Genomic DNA, 14,806 nt, shown 5'->3' with positions numbered 1-14,806 from the left:
GACTTAAGGACTCTCATGCACGAACCTGATGATGTTTGACCTCCCTTCCCCCCTTAGATACCGATTTCCGGACTTGGTGCCTCGCTTACGAGGACTGTACGTAGTGGACTTGATATCTTGGCACCTCTGACATTTAGTCACTCGAGGATGTTCTTACTTGCTTATACAGTTTTTATCTTGAGGAATTCTGTAGATACATCAATTTGTTTCTCCGCGTTACTTTCACCAAGGTATTTTATAGGAAAAGTGATGTCGACTAACCTAGCTCGGGGCCGCCGTCCCTTTGCCCCTTTACCCCTTACCCCACACTTACTAGGTAGACCCCAACCTCGGCTTCCACCCGCGATATCCAAACCCCCGACATCGAGCTTTTGTATCAAAACCTCTAGAATACAACCATCCAGATATCGCTATTCAATTTTCCTATTCTATATTATTACCACATATCACCACATCCCTGTAACAGTCATTTGGCCACCCTCTCCCAAATTCCAAAAAACCATGTCCACCCTCTTCACCACCCCACCACCCCCCCTCCAAAGCGCCATAGCGACCTTCCCCCACCCCGCCGTCCTCCTCGTAACCCTCAACCGCCCCAAAGACCTGAACTGCATCTCCACCCCAGGCCACTACGAGCTCGACGCTCTCTGGCGCTGGTACGACACCGAGCCATCCCTGCGCTGCGCCATCCTGACCGGCAACGGCCGCGCCTTCTGCGCCGGCGCCGACCTCAAAGAATGGCACGCCTCGCAGTCATCCCCCAATTCCAATTCCACTTCCAATTCCGAGACCCGCCGCTCCATGCCACCGTCAGGCTTCGGCGGGCTCAGTCGGCGCAGCGGCAAGAAACCCATCATCTGCGCCGTCAACGGCGCCTGTCTCGGCGGCGGCTGCGAGATGATCATCAACGCGGACCTCGTGATCGCGGAGCGCGGCGCCGTGTTCGGGCTCCCGGAGGTTAAGATCGGCGTCGTGGCGCTGGCCGGCGCGTTGACGAGGCTGGTGCGCACCGTGGGCAGACAGCGCGCTATGGAGATGGCGCTTACGGGACGGCCGCTGGATGCCCAGGAGGTGCGGGACTGGGGGCTGGTGAATCGCGTGGTGGAGAAGGGGGAGGGCGTGAGGGAGGCGGTGCGGGTGGCGGTGGTGATTGCGGGGAATAGTCCGGATAGTGTCATTGTGAGTCGCGAGGGGGTGAAGATGGGCTGGGAAGGGGTGGGGGCCGAGGAGGGCACAAGGTTGGTGTTGGAGAATTGGTATAGTAAGATGGATAAGGGAGAGAATATGAAGGAGGGGGTGAGGAGTTTCGTTGAGAAGAGGAAACCGGAATGGGTTCCGAGTAAACTGTGATATCACTGATATATTTTGTATATTTTAAATATATGCATCATCTGACTCCTTTTCATCAAATTCATCTCACCGAAAGATGCCTTAACCTGTGTCCGAAACTCCCAAGTCATTTCCTCAGACACTCCATCCTAAAAATAATAAATATGATTGCCATCAAAGCTGAATGTAGGCCTATGTATAGTATAATAGACCGTAGATATATCATATATCTCAAGCAAACGTGTACTCGTTGCTTGAGTATAGATTCATAAGGTATACTAAGAAGAAATGAGTTGCTCAGCGGTCCCAGGACCCAATCACAATGGCTTTACCCGAATGGCTGACTTCTTGATCGATCGATTGCTCAACCATCAGAAGTAGCTGGGTTGTCCGTATTATGAGTTCTAAGATGATTAGTAAAGCTGCCTTGCTATGGTGAGTTTTGACGAACCTTCATACTGAAGCGTATAAGAAACGGGAGCATCCTCGTCCAGGCTAACCAACACTGGAGCCGGGACGCTCTCGTCCTCAATAACTCTAATACGCAACCCCACGTGCTCTTCCGCATCCGCCCACAATAAACGTTTCTTGAACTCCTCGTCCTCTCCTTTCTTGGTATTTGGTCCGGATCCAAGTCTGTTTCGTTTAGCTAAGGAGGCACATCGCTCGGCAAGCCAATCCCTCCAAATCCGTGTAACACTATCTCCGATATTAACACAACTTAAGAAGAGCCCACGTTTCGGACCAACTTTGACAAGGTTCGTGATGGTGCAGAGTTGAGAGAAGAGTTCGTGCGATTCGAGGTGAAGATTCTGGCACACATATTCTGTTTCCTTCTGCACTAGAGCGTTGAATGGGCTATAAGCCCACCCACCAGTGGCGAGTGATCTGCGGGCTTTACGATCTTCATCTGGTAATAATGGGCGGAAGTGGGAGTATAGCCCTTTGAGCTGCCCAAGTCTATCAGTCCCTTGTAGGTTCTGAAAAATGCTGGCTTCATCTTCGGGCGCATCACAGCTTCCAGTTCCAAGGTAATCGCAGAATAGGTATGGACTAGAGAGTTTGGTTGAAGGGTGGAAGCATTCGAGGATGAGCTTGTGGTCTTTGAGAGAGGCTGCGTTCAGAAGTCGAGCCTGAAAGATTCGAATAATAATATCGTAGAAGCGATGGGAGGTCAACGTCATTGGAAGCAGATTGCGCGTAGGGAACCAGGAAAGAATGGTGATGAGAATCTTGGAACATCAGTCAGGCTTCGGAAACGGATTGGAGAGGCTACAACTGACCTCATTGGGCAATGCCTCTATTGTGGTTGACCGGGCCGCCATGTCGTTTTTCATATACACAACGAGTAAGATGAGGCAGAGACACAGTATCTACTCAAAATTAGCGGTATCTTGATACAGTCTCACAAGTGGTAAGGGAATACCTAATAATAGAGCAAAGGACCGAGGGCGAGAAGCGATGGACGTGAGAGTAACCAGACGAGGGACAGCATATGGAAATAGTGAGCTCTTAGACCGCGACGATCGAGGGTTAAGTATATGCGAAGAATGTGAAGGCTGAGGCTATAGACGATGTTGGATACAATCTTACTATTCTGATGGTAGGGCTGTTGGAGATGTTGGTTGTTGATAGAGCACACTGGTGGCGGTAACGCAATCGCTATCTGATAGCATGGTGATACGATAAGCGCCCTGCCGAGCTAAAATTGCTAAATCCACCCGCGGCTCGGAGAGTGGTAAGAGAGCCTCCAACGGTGTCACCTTATCACATACAGTGCCTAGACCTACGACAGACTTGTTCTTTTGCTGTGAAAAGACCATTGGATCAATACAGAGTCAATGAGGCTGTTGGACTACAGGACAACCCGTAGATAGACCAGATTCTGGAAATACAGGATAGGATATCGTCTCAAGGAAATAAGTGAATGCGAGCTTAATCTCATGCGAGCCTCGAATGAAAGAAGCTACTTCAAACTTGATCATTCTCCCCATGACCCGCTGGCCTCCCCTCCGTAACCTCAGGGTGAACTACATAAATACCTGAAAATCTCGGCCTGCCATCAACAGGTAAATCCACATCTGTCGTCACAACGCTGACTTTAAGACCTGCGACCTCCTCCCTTGGCTTATCTGTCCCGTCGGCCAAGGTGACCCTCCAATGCAAATGCTTTGTCAAGTATGGCAACACACTCTCCTGCCCTAAGCTTTTGAGGTTGCCTTTCTTGTATTCGTCAATTAAGGCCCTGGTTAAAGGCACGGTACCAGTGATGATGACTTGGCTCTTTTCATCATCCTTGCATTTTCCGCAGCCAGTGGTGATGGGATTTTTGCCAAACGCCGCGAAAGTCCCGACCAGTGTATCCTGTGTATGCCAAGTTGTCGTGTCGTTATTGAATTCCCCGAGAAAGATGTGCACACGGTAGGTTTGGTGAAAGAGGTGCTTGGGGGTTTTGATGTTGCAAATATATTCGGTATATTTACTTGGTTGTGGAGAGAGTGGAAGAGTGGGTGCTAGGTTGATTCAGTAAGGGAGGAAGTTTAAAGGGAAGCTGCATTTACCTTGACCAATCTCAGATCCAAGATTGAGGCCTCGGAAGTTTTCATTTAATTCCGGTGAGTGGCCCGAAACAGAAGTCGAAGTTACATGGATGGGAGACGAGGAATGGACCGGGGCGCCTGACGTAGAACTGGGCTTCTGTGTAGAGTCGTGCACGACCTTCTCCTTGATAATAGGTGTAGCTGGTAAAGCTGCGCTGGCTGTCATCAAGTCACTAGCAGCTTGACCCGAAATACTCCCATACAACTCGTCAACAGCCTTCTGTACACTTTCTAAATAGTCGTTGTCGCTGGAGAATGACCATCTCTGGGTTTCGGGATACGCGTAATTGAAAGTCTCAGTACTACGTACGACTTGGGAATTGTAGAACTTACGGCCAGATGCATCGTTGAAAGGAGCTAAAGGTGTGGTGTCGGTTTCGATGCCGTTGGAGCTTATAACAAAGGTTCCGCTCCCAGACTGTTCATTTATGTCGTAACTTGTCGGATTTAGGGCTTGCCATATAGCGAAGAGGCGGTCCACATTGCTATCGTTGGCGTCAGTCAGGTGCATCATAAGTCAATGTGTTTGGGGATTAGACTGACGCGTGATGAAGCCAGAACACCGGATCAAATGCTGCATAGTCAAGTTCAGACATATGTCCTGCGTTACCTCCGACTTCACTATGTATGGTATTGTGGACATCTTCCAAGCTGGCGAAAGTTCCTGGGTCTGACTCCCATATATGGTTGCTGAAAGCGGCAAAGTCTTTATAATTTGGATCATTCATCAGAATATTGACGTTGCTTTGTAGACTACTAAATTGTGATTGCATAGCATCGAATACTTGGCTTTCCTGGGACTTGGCATTGATTGATCTCTGAGATGATGGATATCGTAGAGTTGTTGGCCAGCGGTTATACTATAAATATTAGAATATATCAAAAGAGAAAGAACTACTGACATACTGGGACTCCATCATCTTCCACAAAGTCCCCCTTTTCAGGGTTGAGAGGGGCGAATTTGTACGAGTAAAGTGGATTTGGGATCGAGATGGTTTGACCGTCTGATTGCGGGGTGATCACATTTACTGTGGCGGAACCTCCAACGGAGAGTGGGAAATATTGATCTCCAGATGGCGGTTGAGCAGCCCAATCCCAATATGGGACGCGGAAAGTGGATGCAGCCTGTTGGTAGCGGATCCGAGTAGAATCAGGGAAGGTACTTGCAATATCCTGAATGAGACTATAAAGGACTTGCTGTGGTTGATATTAGGAAAATCCATTATCTTAGGTGACAGTATTCGTACCTCGAAGAGGGAAACATATGGACGGTGCCACGGAGCAAAAAGAATTGAAGTATGAGTGCAGTACCCTCCCCATGTAGGAGAGTTGGTTCCCTCAACCCCTCCCCATTCCCGGTAAGGACGTCCATGGATCCCTTCAGACGTTAGCGACTAAGTATCAAACAATATGACAATGAGTATAACCGGCGATGCCATAGAAAGACAGATCCGAGGCTTCGTCAAGCTTATAGAAAGCCTGGAGACCGAGTAGATATAGGTTCCACTGATCTGGGTGATTGTTTTGAAGGTTACGAACCTCAAGTCTCAGAGGAACGGATCCTGGACGAGTCAATGCTGTTGAACGGAATCAAGAAGTAGCGGTTAACTTACCATCAGCCGGAGCAGGGGATGGCACTGGAGGGCCTGTGATTGGGTAGTTCACGGCAGCCATGATTCGGTATGATATATACTACTGGCCAGGTGAAAAGGAGAAAGATACACAAGCATGGGACTGAGAGCTAGATTGCGAGATTATCTGGGAAGGGCAGAGGACAATATATAAGAAAGCCGTCTGATGATCATGGCAGCCAAGTCTGACATACATACCTCAATCACGAACTCGAAGCTGAGAAATTTCTGTCATTTCCCACAGGAAGCAGGTGAAAGAGTGCGGCGAAGGAGCGCCACAAAGACTAGATCATGGATAGCAGTGAGGATCATAATTCGACATTTCTATGACAGTGAAGCTTGTTACGGGGCCGTCAGCTGAAGCTTACGCCTTAAATTAAGCCACCAGGAAACAGTATGCCCGCTGTCAATGACCCTTTCCCACCACTTTTGATACCAAGTAGCCTGGCGAGGTTCTTATATGAGCTGCGGAGCCTAACTTGTGCCTGCAAACAGTGAAGTGTGAATATATCCTCGTTGGAGCTGCTGTCCTCTTCTGGGACTAAGAAGAGGCTGCCTAAAGAGAAATTATACACGGAGCTTCCGTGGCTCGTACCAGACGTAGATTTTGTCAGAAATCTCAGCTAAGCCAAGAACCAGGCTTTGCATTTCACCACTACCAAAAATGCCTAACATGAAGGCTCCCTGTGCAACAGTAAGATCATGACACGCCGAATCAGAAGACCAGTGACAGGCAAGCCCCAGTGTCCTAACGAATGATGCGGATACGTTAAAAAGCAAGAGTCAAAGGCGCTACTACCCGAATTCCAGACATACATAGCAGGCATATACCCTTGTATCCAAATAAAGAGGGGTAAAGCTGGTAATCAAATATAGCGGAGAGGCTTTAGATTCTGAACAGCACTAATGGCTGGAGGCACATGGTACGCTCCACATCCTAGGCTTACGAATTAACTCAAAGAGTAGAGAAAATCGAACATGTGGTGAAGATGAAGAATAGGGAGACCAGGACATTTGTGTGACTTGCGAACTCTTCACAGCCCACGCTGATGGTCTGGGGTATTGGTTGGCGTCTGCAACGCGCCTCACTGCTCATAGGTACCTAAGGTACGGTGCCTCAGGTGGCTATCCGCAGAGATGGACCCAAGGCCATATAGTAGCAAACCACTAGGAGCAAGCATATATGATCAAGCAGTATCCCAAACGAGCAAACGTATAAGAGATCTGGAACATCTGAAGATGGATGTATGTTCTCTGCAGCGATTCAGGAGCAGCTCCCCTGGTCCCTTAGCGTGTCAACGGCGCCGGAAAATCCCTACAGGGATCAGTGATAGCGACCGGTGTTTTCCCTCGCCGGCGGCCGACCCCTCCTACCTCAAGATCAGAACAGACATTCTAGACGCATATTCCAAACCAAGACCACCCTCTCTCGCTCTTGTGCCCTCCTTTCTTAACCCTATGACTAGACGAAACGGACCTTGAGCTGCTCGTCTTTGTCTTTCAATCTACAAATTGACGCTCTCTACCACCCTCCTCATTCTTCTTCCACTACCAACGTCGAGATCGCAAAGCTCCAACCCCCACCTCCCCGAACAGAAAGACCAAATTACAACCGTGTCAAGATGACCGCAAATGGCAATAGCGAGAGCAGTTCTGGTAGGTTAGAAAGGATACTATCTATGTGTAGTACCTCTATGAGCTCTGCTAATTCAATTCAGCTCCTGTCGAAGCATCCAACATCCCTAATGGAGAAGCACCATGGAGCGTTGAAGCAGTCGTGGCAGCTCTCCCGGGTGGACCCCCAAAAGTCGACTCCGCATCCCCAGTTCCTTTCTTCCACATGCTGGAGCGTCTCAAGACTACCAAGCGCGAAGGCTGGCGCCGGTTTGGCATCTCGCAGTACGCTCTCCTATCCAGTCGCACCCTCTCGAGAAAAACTAGACACATGCTAACGACTGGAAATAATTCAGAGGCGAATCGATATCTGACCACATGTACCGGATGTCCCTCATAACTCTCTTCGCACCCCCCGCGCTAGCATCCAAGCTCAACATCCCGCACTGCACGAAGATGGCGCTGGTCCATGACATGGCCGAAGCGCTCGTCGGGGACATTACACCTGTTGATGGAGTCTCCAAGCCTGAGAAATCACGACGTGAAGAAACCACCATGGACTACTTTACCCAAGGACTTTTGGGCCGCGTACACGGCGGGATGACTGGCAAAGAGATCAAAGACATATGGAGAGAATATGAGGACAGCGAGACCCTAGAGAGTAAATTTGTGCACGACGTCGATAAGATCGAGCTGGTCCTTCAGATGGTAGAATATGAGCGTGCTCATGAGCGAAAGTTGGATCTGGGAGAGTTTAGTTGGGTTAGTAGCAAGATTGTGCTGCCGGAGGTGAAGGAGTGGTCAGATGAGTTGATGAGGGAACGAGAGGCGTTCTGGGGAAATGTTGAGCATACTACGTATGATGAAAAACGATTACCAGGAGCGGAAAAGTTGGCGCAGAGCTTAGAATATTATGGTGGGCAGAAGTAAGAAGGCGTTGATTGGACCTTGGGCCATGGAAGCTTCAAGCTCGTGAGTGGAGTACAGGATTTTGCTAGCACTTGGAGCAGTGCTGTGATGATCATGTTTGATGATTGGGGGCCGTTTCCTCAGGTACCTGGGCAAACTCAGATGGGCGTTGGTTGCATGATAGGGAATCTTACAGATAGATCATGAACGCAGAGATGCCTCGCAGTTACTTCTACTGTGAGCAATCATTTGAGTATCTGAATGGCAGATCCAGGTAAGACTTGGTTACGATCCATCATGCATATGGTTCCTAGTCGACCTGGGACAAACCCGCTTTGCTCCACTCCGATCGGTGGCTTACCAGGCAGTTTGCATCTTCATCCATGAAGTGTTTTGCAATCATCGACCCCTATTTCAAGCTACCTAGCCTTCATTGCACTTTACAGAAGAGGCACTTCTAGGCTGACTTGACCAAGTCCTGGAAAGCCTTAATGATAGTTGACTTGTTGCGGTGCGGGGCTTAATGTATGTGATCTGCGGTCTCCGAATAGATCAGGTATATTGTAGTGGCCTTGATCAGAGGAGGGGACAAGAAGACGGGATTCGGGGAATTGATAGTTATCACGTGTTTGCTGGGTTGTGATCTCCCATGGCAACCACACAAACACTGCCGAATTCCACACCGCACTCGACTTGAACTAAATATCAAAATCTTATCGCGCTGCAGACAATGATTCTGGCAATCGTCTTCTTTGTTTCACCGTGACTAATTAATCTCATGTATCACTTGTAATACCTGCTCGCGGTCAAGCAGCCGCCTTGAGCCTCGCCTTTCAGCCTCGGCGGGAGAGCCCAACCAACAACGTCAGCGGGAGCTCATCATACAACCGCCAAACCACATCACCTTCCAGCTCCAGATTCACTAACCATCGCAATGTCACACTCAACACCGCAACCAAGCATGCCTGGCGCATTCAGCTTCTCCCAGCGTGACAACGGTTCAACACCCCGCATCTCTGGCGCGAAATCCCACCTCTTTCAACCACCACGCACACCCTCCGCCTCCGCATCATCTTCTCTATACCTGGCGCGCTCAACAACGAGTTCGGCCATGTCCTACGACCAACCCTCTGCGAACGCTGGGAGGAAACGCTCTCGGTTCGACTATAACAACGACCAAGCTCCAAGTTGCGACATGCCAGAAAGAGACACTGGATCGCCAATGCCATTCGTAAATACGAGGTACACGTTAGCGGGAGGTATGGATACACCTACTTTGAAAACAGCGCAGGATTACGATGTTGGTGGGAGTGTGTATTCGGATATTGGATATCGGAGGGAGCTGAGCGGGGATGATAAGGTGAAGGGCTTGTTCGGGGAGCAGAGCTCGTACGAAAGCTTTCCATTCGAGCTGGATCGAGAATCGGATGGTCGGCCAAGTTTAGGGAGGAAAAACAGTGGTAGAGAAGCATGGACAAAGACCGCGCTGGAAGTAGTGGGAGGCGTGGTTGGTAAAGTGTGGGAGTTTTGCAAAACAAGCGCATTCAGAGGATTCCACGCAGGGGGTGGAGCGAAGTACACAGTCAATAACACATCGCCTACGCACTTCACAGTCGACATCAGCGAGAGGGATAGCTTTTGGGAATCGGAAAGAGTGACTACAACGTGGGGATTTGAGAAGGAATCAACACCATTGCCAGGCCAGTTTCCAGAGGAAGAGTTTATCGCGGATTATATGGATCGCGCGACACCTGAAAACACCCCGCCTAGACCAGCGAAGAGGAGACAGGTTAGTCACCATAACGAGGATGAGATCGCCAAGAATTGGGTGGTGGTTCCTCCGAACACCACCCCATCGAAGCCCCAACCGAAAAGCCCAGCCAGATATAGTCTGCCAACTGCCTCTTCCGCAAACCGACGATCGGTTGCCGGCCGACCAGCCTCACGAGCAGGCGCGATAGGAATGGGAGCGAGGCGATCAATGGTTCCGCGCGTATCGCATGCTGGGTCACCTGCCCTACATACAAATCACGGCGCCAGCTTCGCAAGCCCTAGATCCCCAGGCGCAAGCAAGATCCCCAGAGCGAGCCCGATACGTGGCACCCCAAGTTCAGTCAAGGCGGATAGCGCTGCGGCGAAAGAGGCACAGCGATGGGCGGCCCAGAGGAAGAAAGAGGAAAGGGAAGCAGACGAGAGTATCAGGCGGCTGGACGCTCAACTCAAGGCCATGATCCGAGAGGGCAAGGAAGCGCTGGGTACGAAGATCGAGGTCGAAATGGATGATGATTTGTAGGAAGATGGTGCGCAATATTCAAACCATCTGACCTCGCATGTCCTGACAGCGAAAAATCCCACGGCATCTTCATTCAGTCTGTCTTCCACTTGGACACACTATCATAATGCCAGGGAAACTCTCAGCCCGCCTAATAAAACATCACGCACGCACTTGATATACCCCTCCCCCTCAGTCTTAATAATCGAGCAAAAGCCTAGTAGGATATGGAGCACTCGCATTTGCATTTCCAAGCATTTCTGGCGTTCGGATGACTGGATCAATGGTTTCTCAATTGGGGGTAAAATCATGAACTCTTCTTTGCTGCATTCAGGGGTTAGTCGCGCCGCGGGATGTTAGATACCTTAGGTAGATACTCGATGATTCTTTGGTAGCTAGCTAGGTACCTTAGGATAGAGAAGAGGCAGGCATGATACCTAGCTTGCTTGCTTGCTTCGCGAGAGAATTCTAATTTAAATAAATCCGAGAGAAAGTATTCAAATATCAGACTAGGCGTGTGAGGTTTACGGGTTTAGGGGAGGCTATAGGGAGGGGCTTCCTTCCTAGATTCCTGAATGAGGCCCTCCTTGCTGTTCATCAGCACTCACATATCTATTACCCAAAAGGACATATGTAGATCTGTCTGAGCGCTTTCTCTTCAGCGATGACGAAAAAGCGAAAATCACAGAGACTAGGTACGAACCATCAAAGACCACTCTCAGGGACAAATAAGTGTATAATCACTCGGCTCAGCGGCAATGTATATATGCATATGTGTGTATTATATTAATCTACAGTACAAGAATCCACAATCTAACGACCGATGAATACGAAGCAAAGCCAGACCTTCCACCAGGGAAGAATTACAGCAGCAGCATGCCCATCACCAAGCTTGATAGCAGCGCCACCACGACCGAGAAACCACCACCCACCCGCGCCGCCGCGCTCTTCGCCGTGCTGGTCGATGTACCTGATGATGCGCTCGCTGTCTCCGTCACGGTCCCCGAGCCCGCGGACGCGGTCCCCGTGCTCTCGTTCTCGGTCGTGCCGGCGGCTTGACTACCGGGGCCGGAGAGACCAGGTCCCTTGCCGGCACCGCTCTTCATGTAGGCCGCGGCCGGGGCGGGAATGGCGGGGAGGTCATCGTTGGCGACTTGCCATTGGGCGGATTCAGGGGGGCAGTTAGAGGCTGGGGAGGAGGTCTTGGCGCCGCCAAGACCGGTGGGGTTGGGAGTGTTTTTGTAGGCGGTTTCGAGGTAGGTGAACTGGTCGTTGGGGGTGGCGGTGTTGCCGTTGATGGTGACGAGACCGTAGTTGTTGCCTTCTTCAGAGTACTCGTAGACGAGACCGCCAGAAAAGACGCTGGTCATTTCGGGGCTGTAAAGGGCAGCGACTTCTTCGAAGGTGCGGTTGTTGGTTATGCAACCGTATTCAGACATGCTAAGGGTGGGTTAGAAAGGTAAGGTATATAAGGTTGTGTGATCAGTAACTTACAAGAGAGGGATCCCATAGCTGCTGTAGTTGGCAACAAGAGTATCCCAACCAGAAGTCTGGAAATTAGACGGGTCGCACCAGGAATAATCGTTGATAGAATAGAAATCGCTGCGTTGGTCATCGGTTCCACAGTTCATGTATTCGGCCATCAATTGTTGGTTGGCCTCAACATCTGCAGCGGAATAACCAACGGGAATCTTGCGATAGCCTCGGCTTCCAATGTATTGCTTCATATCCCTTGTCGTTGCCTTCACGTAAGGAGCAACATTGGTGTTACTGGCATTGTTGATGACTTCGTTTCCGGACAAGAAGGCGAGAGTGTTGGGGTAGTTTGCAAACGCATCGATAGTCGCGAAGACACTCTGGAGGTAGATACTGTTGTACGAGGGCGCGGGATCTGCTCTGTTAAGGGAGTATAGAGGTGTATCGGTGTCAAGAACGAGGTAGATGCCTGCAGCAGCCAATGCATTCATACAAGCGTCATGGTTGGCCGTATTATCGATTGTATAGACACGAATGGTGTTGATACCCAACTTGGTGAAATTCGGAATATCTCGTTCACAGCCCGCACTGTCTGCAATTGGGTCCGTCGGCGTACCAATACCACCACCTGATCGGTTGTCAGAAGTTGCAGATGTATTGAAGGGAAAGACTTTGTACCTGGAGCATAGTCGACGCCACGGATGTAGAAGCGTTCAGTACCCTGGTAGAAGGCTAAAGAGATCAGTTTGAGATTGCCAGAACGCACACCAGACAGACATACCATTGCCGGAGACAGTAACTGGGACTACAGTTGAAGAAGCTCGAGGGGCTATGACGGGAGTTCCAACAGCAGATGTGCATGCTGCGAAGGTGGCAGCTAAAAAGCCGCGAACCAAATTCTGCTTCATTGTGGATCGGGATTATGCAAGGGATTATCGTTGAGGGTGTTCCAACGAGATTGATTCAACCGTTCAAGAAGTCGTAGAGAATGAGAGTAACGAATGAAGGGATTGTAGGAGAGCTTTGCTTAAGCCCAGTGCGCGAAAAGCGATGAATAACGAGAGTGGTGAAGAAAGAGCAAATAATGAAGCAGTGGAAGAGAAGTTGGAGAAGTTGAAGGTTGTGGGATGAAGGGCGTTGAAAAAGAGGAGAGAAGTTGCGTTCTTGTGATATCAGACGTCAGAGCCGACGCGGCTATTAATATTAATTAAAATGTATTTTATTGAAACGCAGGGCAAACAGCGCACAGAAAGCAGAAACCAGCGCTGCACTGGTGTTACAATTGATGTCTTATTACGCGTACTGCTATGCTATAGCGACGCCAGGCCCCTGCTTGACTATATAGAGATACGAGACCATATTCCCCGGTATCCCTGCCGAGGGGAAATAATGGCACCTAGCACCATCACTTGTTTTCTCGGCCAGATGGAGCAGATCGTGGGCGCTTATGGGAATGCACAAAGATAAATCGATGTTCCCCGATAACGCTTGAACAAGAGCAAGACGAAGAGCAAGAGGGGACATTGAAGGGAAGCTTGACCTTCTCGAAACATCTGAGAAGGTTGTTGTGTCGAGACGGCTGCGCCCCCTTCCCATGAAACATTATGCTACTGAACCTACTTCGTATTTGCTTCGTGTGAGATCACTCGACGTCCACGAGTTTCTCGTTGATCGGAATGTAGAGTAGACTAAGTCGAATGGTAGACCGTAGACCCAATAGGGGGAGAGATCGTTGGTATTTGATGAGTGGTTGCAGCGGCCTAGCTTCCGTGCCGGCGGTGACATTCCCTTGCAGAGGGCGGGGCGTCTGAGCAGATGGATGAGGGCATTTTTGCGAAGACCGGATCTGAAGAGAAGAGAAGCCTCGGGGGAAGGAGAGAAGGAGGGCAGAAGGGGAGACTTGTTGTAAGAAATAAGCTTAAAATGCCAAGACTGTTGGCTGATGCTTGGAAGTCATCATTACCTTACCTTATTGGGTCGCATAGACACGTGACCAAGATGATCATGATGATCCTGATGATCGTTCTGGAGAGGAGAGAATACCGCCCTATATGTCCTATTCGTTCTACTTACTTGACTTTTATTTTTTGACTTCTTGACCTGGATCGTTTCTGTTTAGAACCTGCAGGACAGCTGATACTATTACAGTCCAGCACCAACAACATGTCTATATCGGATCGGTGAACGTCACTGTGTCGTCGAGATCGCGCCTGATGACTGGATATCTTTGCAACAAGCTTACAGAGTGATCTTGTTTTGCTTTTCATGGTGAGTAAGCGTTTCCGTATGCTACGCTTGTTGAGCCCTTTCTGTATCACAAAATCCGGTGAAATGGAAAGAATCTCACATTCCTCCGATCCTTTTTCTGCTCCGCACCGTCCTACACAGACCCGAGCTGTGCGCTTCTATCAAGTGTATCAACTTTGGCGGTGACACCTTCCAGCTACCGCCATTCCGAAAAAGCTTTCCTTCCAAAATCCCCGTCATTGAAAACCAAATAGCCCTACCTATTGTAGTGTCAAATAATTGAGGTTATATCACAGTATAAAGGGAGGGATATAACAGGCGAATTCAAGTTTGTTAGAAGTAGATTAAATTAAACTAAATTAAATAGAACAGAGAGTAGTCCCCTGTTCTATATACTTGAAAAAGGGGTTGTTATTTACATGTATAGGCGCTGTATCCGCTATAAACAGGGTATGTAGGTACCTAAGTGCCTAAATCCTAACAACACTATAAACTATTAAACAAGGTGTAAGGGATCGATCCTTGTATATTAATTAAGGGTTAGTTAGTAATTAGGGGAACAGGTTCTGTATCCTAGTAGTAATTAACCCTACTGTTTAACATACCCCCTTAGGGATTAAGCTGATTCTAGATTTGACTAGAGAGCTAAGTACTAGTATAGCTCTCTCCTTAGCTCTCTCCCTAATCAGGTAATAATAAAGCTATTCCTATACCTAAAGGTATACTAG

General features: G+C 49.3%; 7 protein-coding genes across 7 annotated transcripts; 3 read left to right on the top strand and 4 right to left on the bottom strand.

Annotated features, from left to right (window-relative positions):
• The first annotated feature begins 387 nt into the window (after positions 1-387).
• On the top strand, positions 388-1,400 carry M430DRAFT_39599 (hypothetical protein). Its single transcript, XM_024867327.1, has one exon. The coding sequence runs from the start codon at positions 502-504 to the stop codon at positions 1,348-1,350; it is 849 nt and encodes a 282-aa protein (XP_024724124.1). The 5' UTR covers positions 388-501; the 3' UTR covers positions 1,351-1,400.
• A 226-nt stretch (positions 1,401-1,626) lies between these two features.
• On the bottom strand, positions 1,627-2,654 carry M430DRAFT_16244 (hypothetical protein; the record flags this gene model as incomplete). Its single annotated transcript, XM_024863426.1, has 3 exons — positions 1,627-1,733; positions 1,781-2,561; positions 2,613-2,654. The coding sequence occupies 3 exons, from the start codon at positions 2,652-2,654 to the stop codon at positions 1,627-1,629; spliced, it is 930 nt and encodes a 309-aa protein (XP_024724123.1).
• A 483-nt stretch (positions 2,655-3,137) lies between these two features.
• M430DRAFT_56263 (hypothetical protein) lies at positions 3,138-5,658 on the bottom strand. The gene is made up of 7 exons (XM_024868597.1): positions 5,543-5,658; positions 5,357-5,491; positions 5,177-5,307; positions 4,836-5,126; positions 4,473-4,789; positions 3,891-4,414; positions 3,138-3,842 (listed from the first exon to the last, which is right to left on the bottom strand). The coding sequence occupies exons 1-7, from the start codon at positions 5,601-5,603 to the stop codon at positions 3,301-3,303; spliced, it is 2,001 nt and encodes a 666-aa protein (XP_024724122.1). The 5' UTR covers positions 5,604-5,658; the 3' UTR covers positions 3,138-3,300.
• Positions 5,659-6,947: 1,289 nt separating this feature from the next.
• M430DRAFT_115273 (hypothetical protein) lies at positions 6,948-8,309 on the top strand. The gene is made up of 3 exons (XM_024861584.1): positions 6,948-7,216; positions 7,279-7,459; positions 7,531-8,309. Exons 1-3 carry the CDS (start codon positions 7,183-7,185, stop codon positions 8,102-8,104), a joined length of 789 nt encoding a protein of 262 aa, XP_024724121.1. The 5' UTR covers positions 6,948-7,182; the 3' UTR covers positions 8,105-8,309.
• A 1,499-nt stretch (positions 8,310-9,808) lies between these two features.
• Positions 9,809-10,845, top strand: M430DRAFT_33201 (hypothetical protein). The gene has a single exon (XM_024866315.1). It carries the CDS (start codon positions 9,819-9,821, stop codon positions 10,374-10,376), a length of 558 nt encoding a protein of 185 aa, XP_024724120.1. The 5' UTR covers positions 9,809-9,818; the 3' UTR covers positions 10,377-10,845.
• A 373-nt stretch (positions 10,846-11,218) lies between these two features.
• M430DRAFT_16240 (glycoside hydrolase family 72 protein) lies at positions 11,219-12,739 on the bottom strand (the record flags this gene model as incomplete). Its single annotated transcript, XM_024863425.1, has 4 exons — positions 11,219-11,795; positions 11,850-12,459; positions 12,510-12,563; positions 12,613-12,739. The coding sequence occupies 4 exons, from the start codon at positions 12,737-12,739 to the stop codon at positions 11,219-11,221; spliced, it is 1,368 nt and encodes a 455-aa protein (XP_024724119.1).
• Positions 12,740-12,937: 198 nt separating this feature from the next.
• Positions 12,938-13,509, bottom strand: M430DRAFT_203381 (hypothetical protein). Its single transcript, XM_024864278.1, has one exon. The coding sequence runs from the start codon at positions 13,425-13,427 to the stop codon at positions 13,137-13,139; it is 291 nt and encodes a 96-aa protein (XP_024724118.1). The 5' UTR covers positions 13,428-13,509; the 3' UTR covers positions 12,938-13,136.
• Positions 13,510-14,806: the final 1,297 nt, after the last annotated feature.

This window comes from Amorphotheca resinae (assembly GCF_003019875.1).
Source record: "Amorphotheca resinae ATCC 22711 unplaced genomic scaffold M430scaffold_2, whole genome shotgun sequence".
Taxonomy (NCBI): Eukaryota; Fungi; Ascomycota; class Leotiomycetes; order Helotiales; family Amorphothecaceae; genus Amorphotheca; species Amorphotheca resinae.
This window is presented reverse-complemented; position numbering and strand designations above follow the sequence as displayed.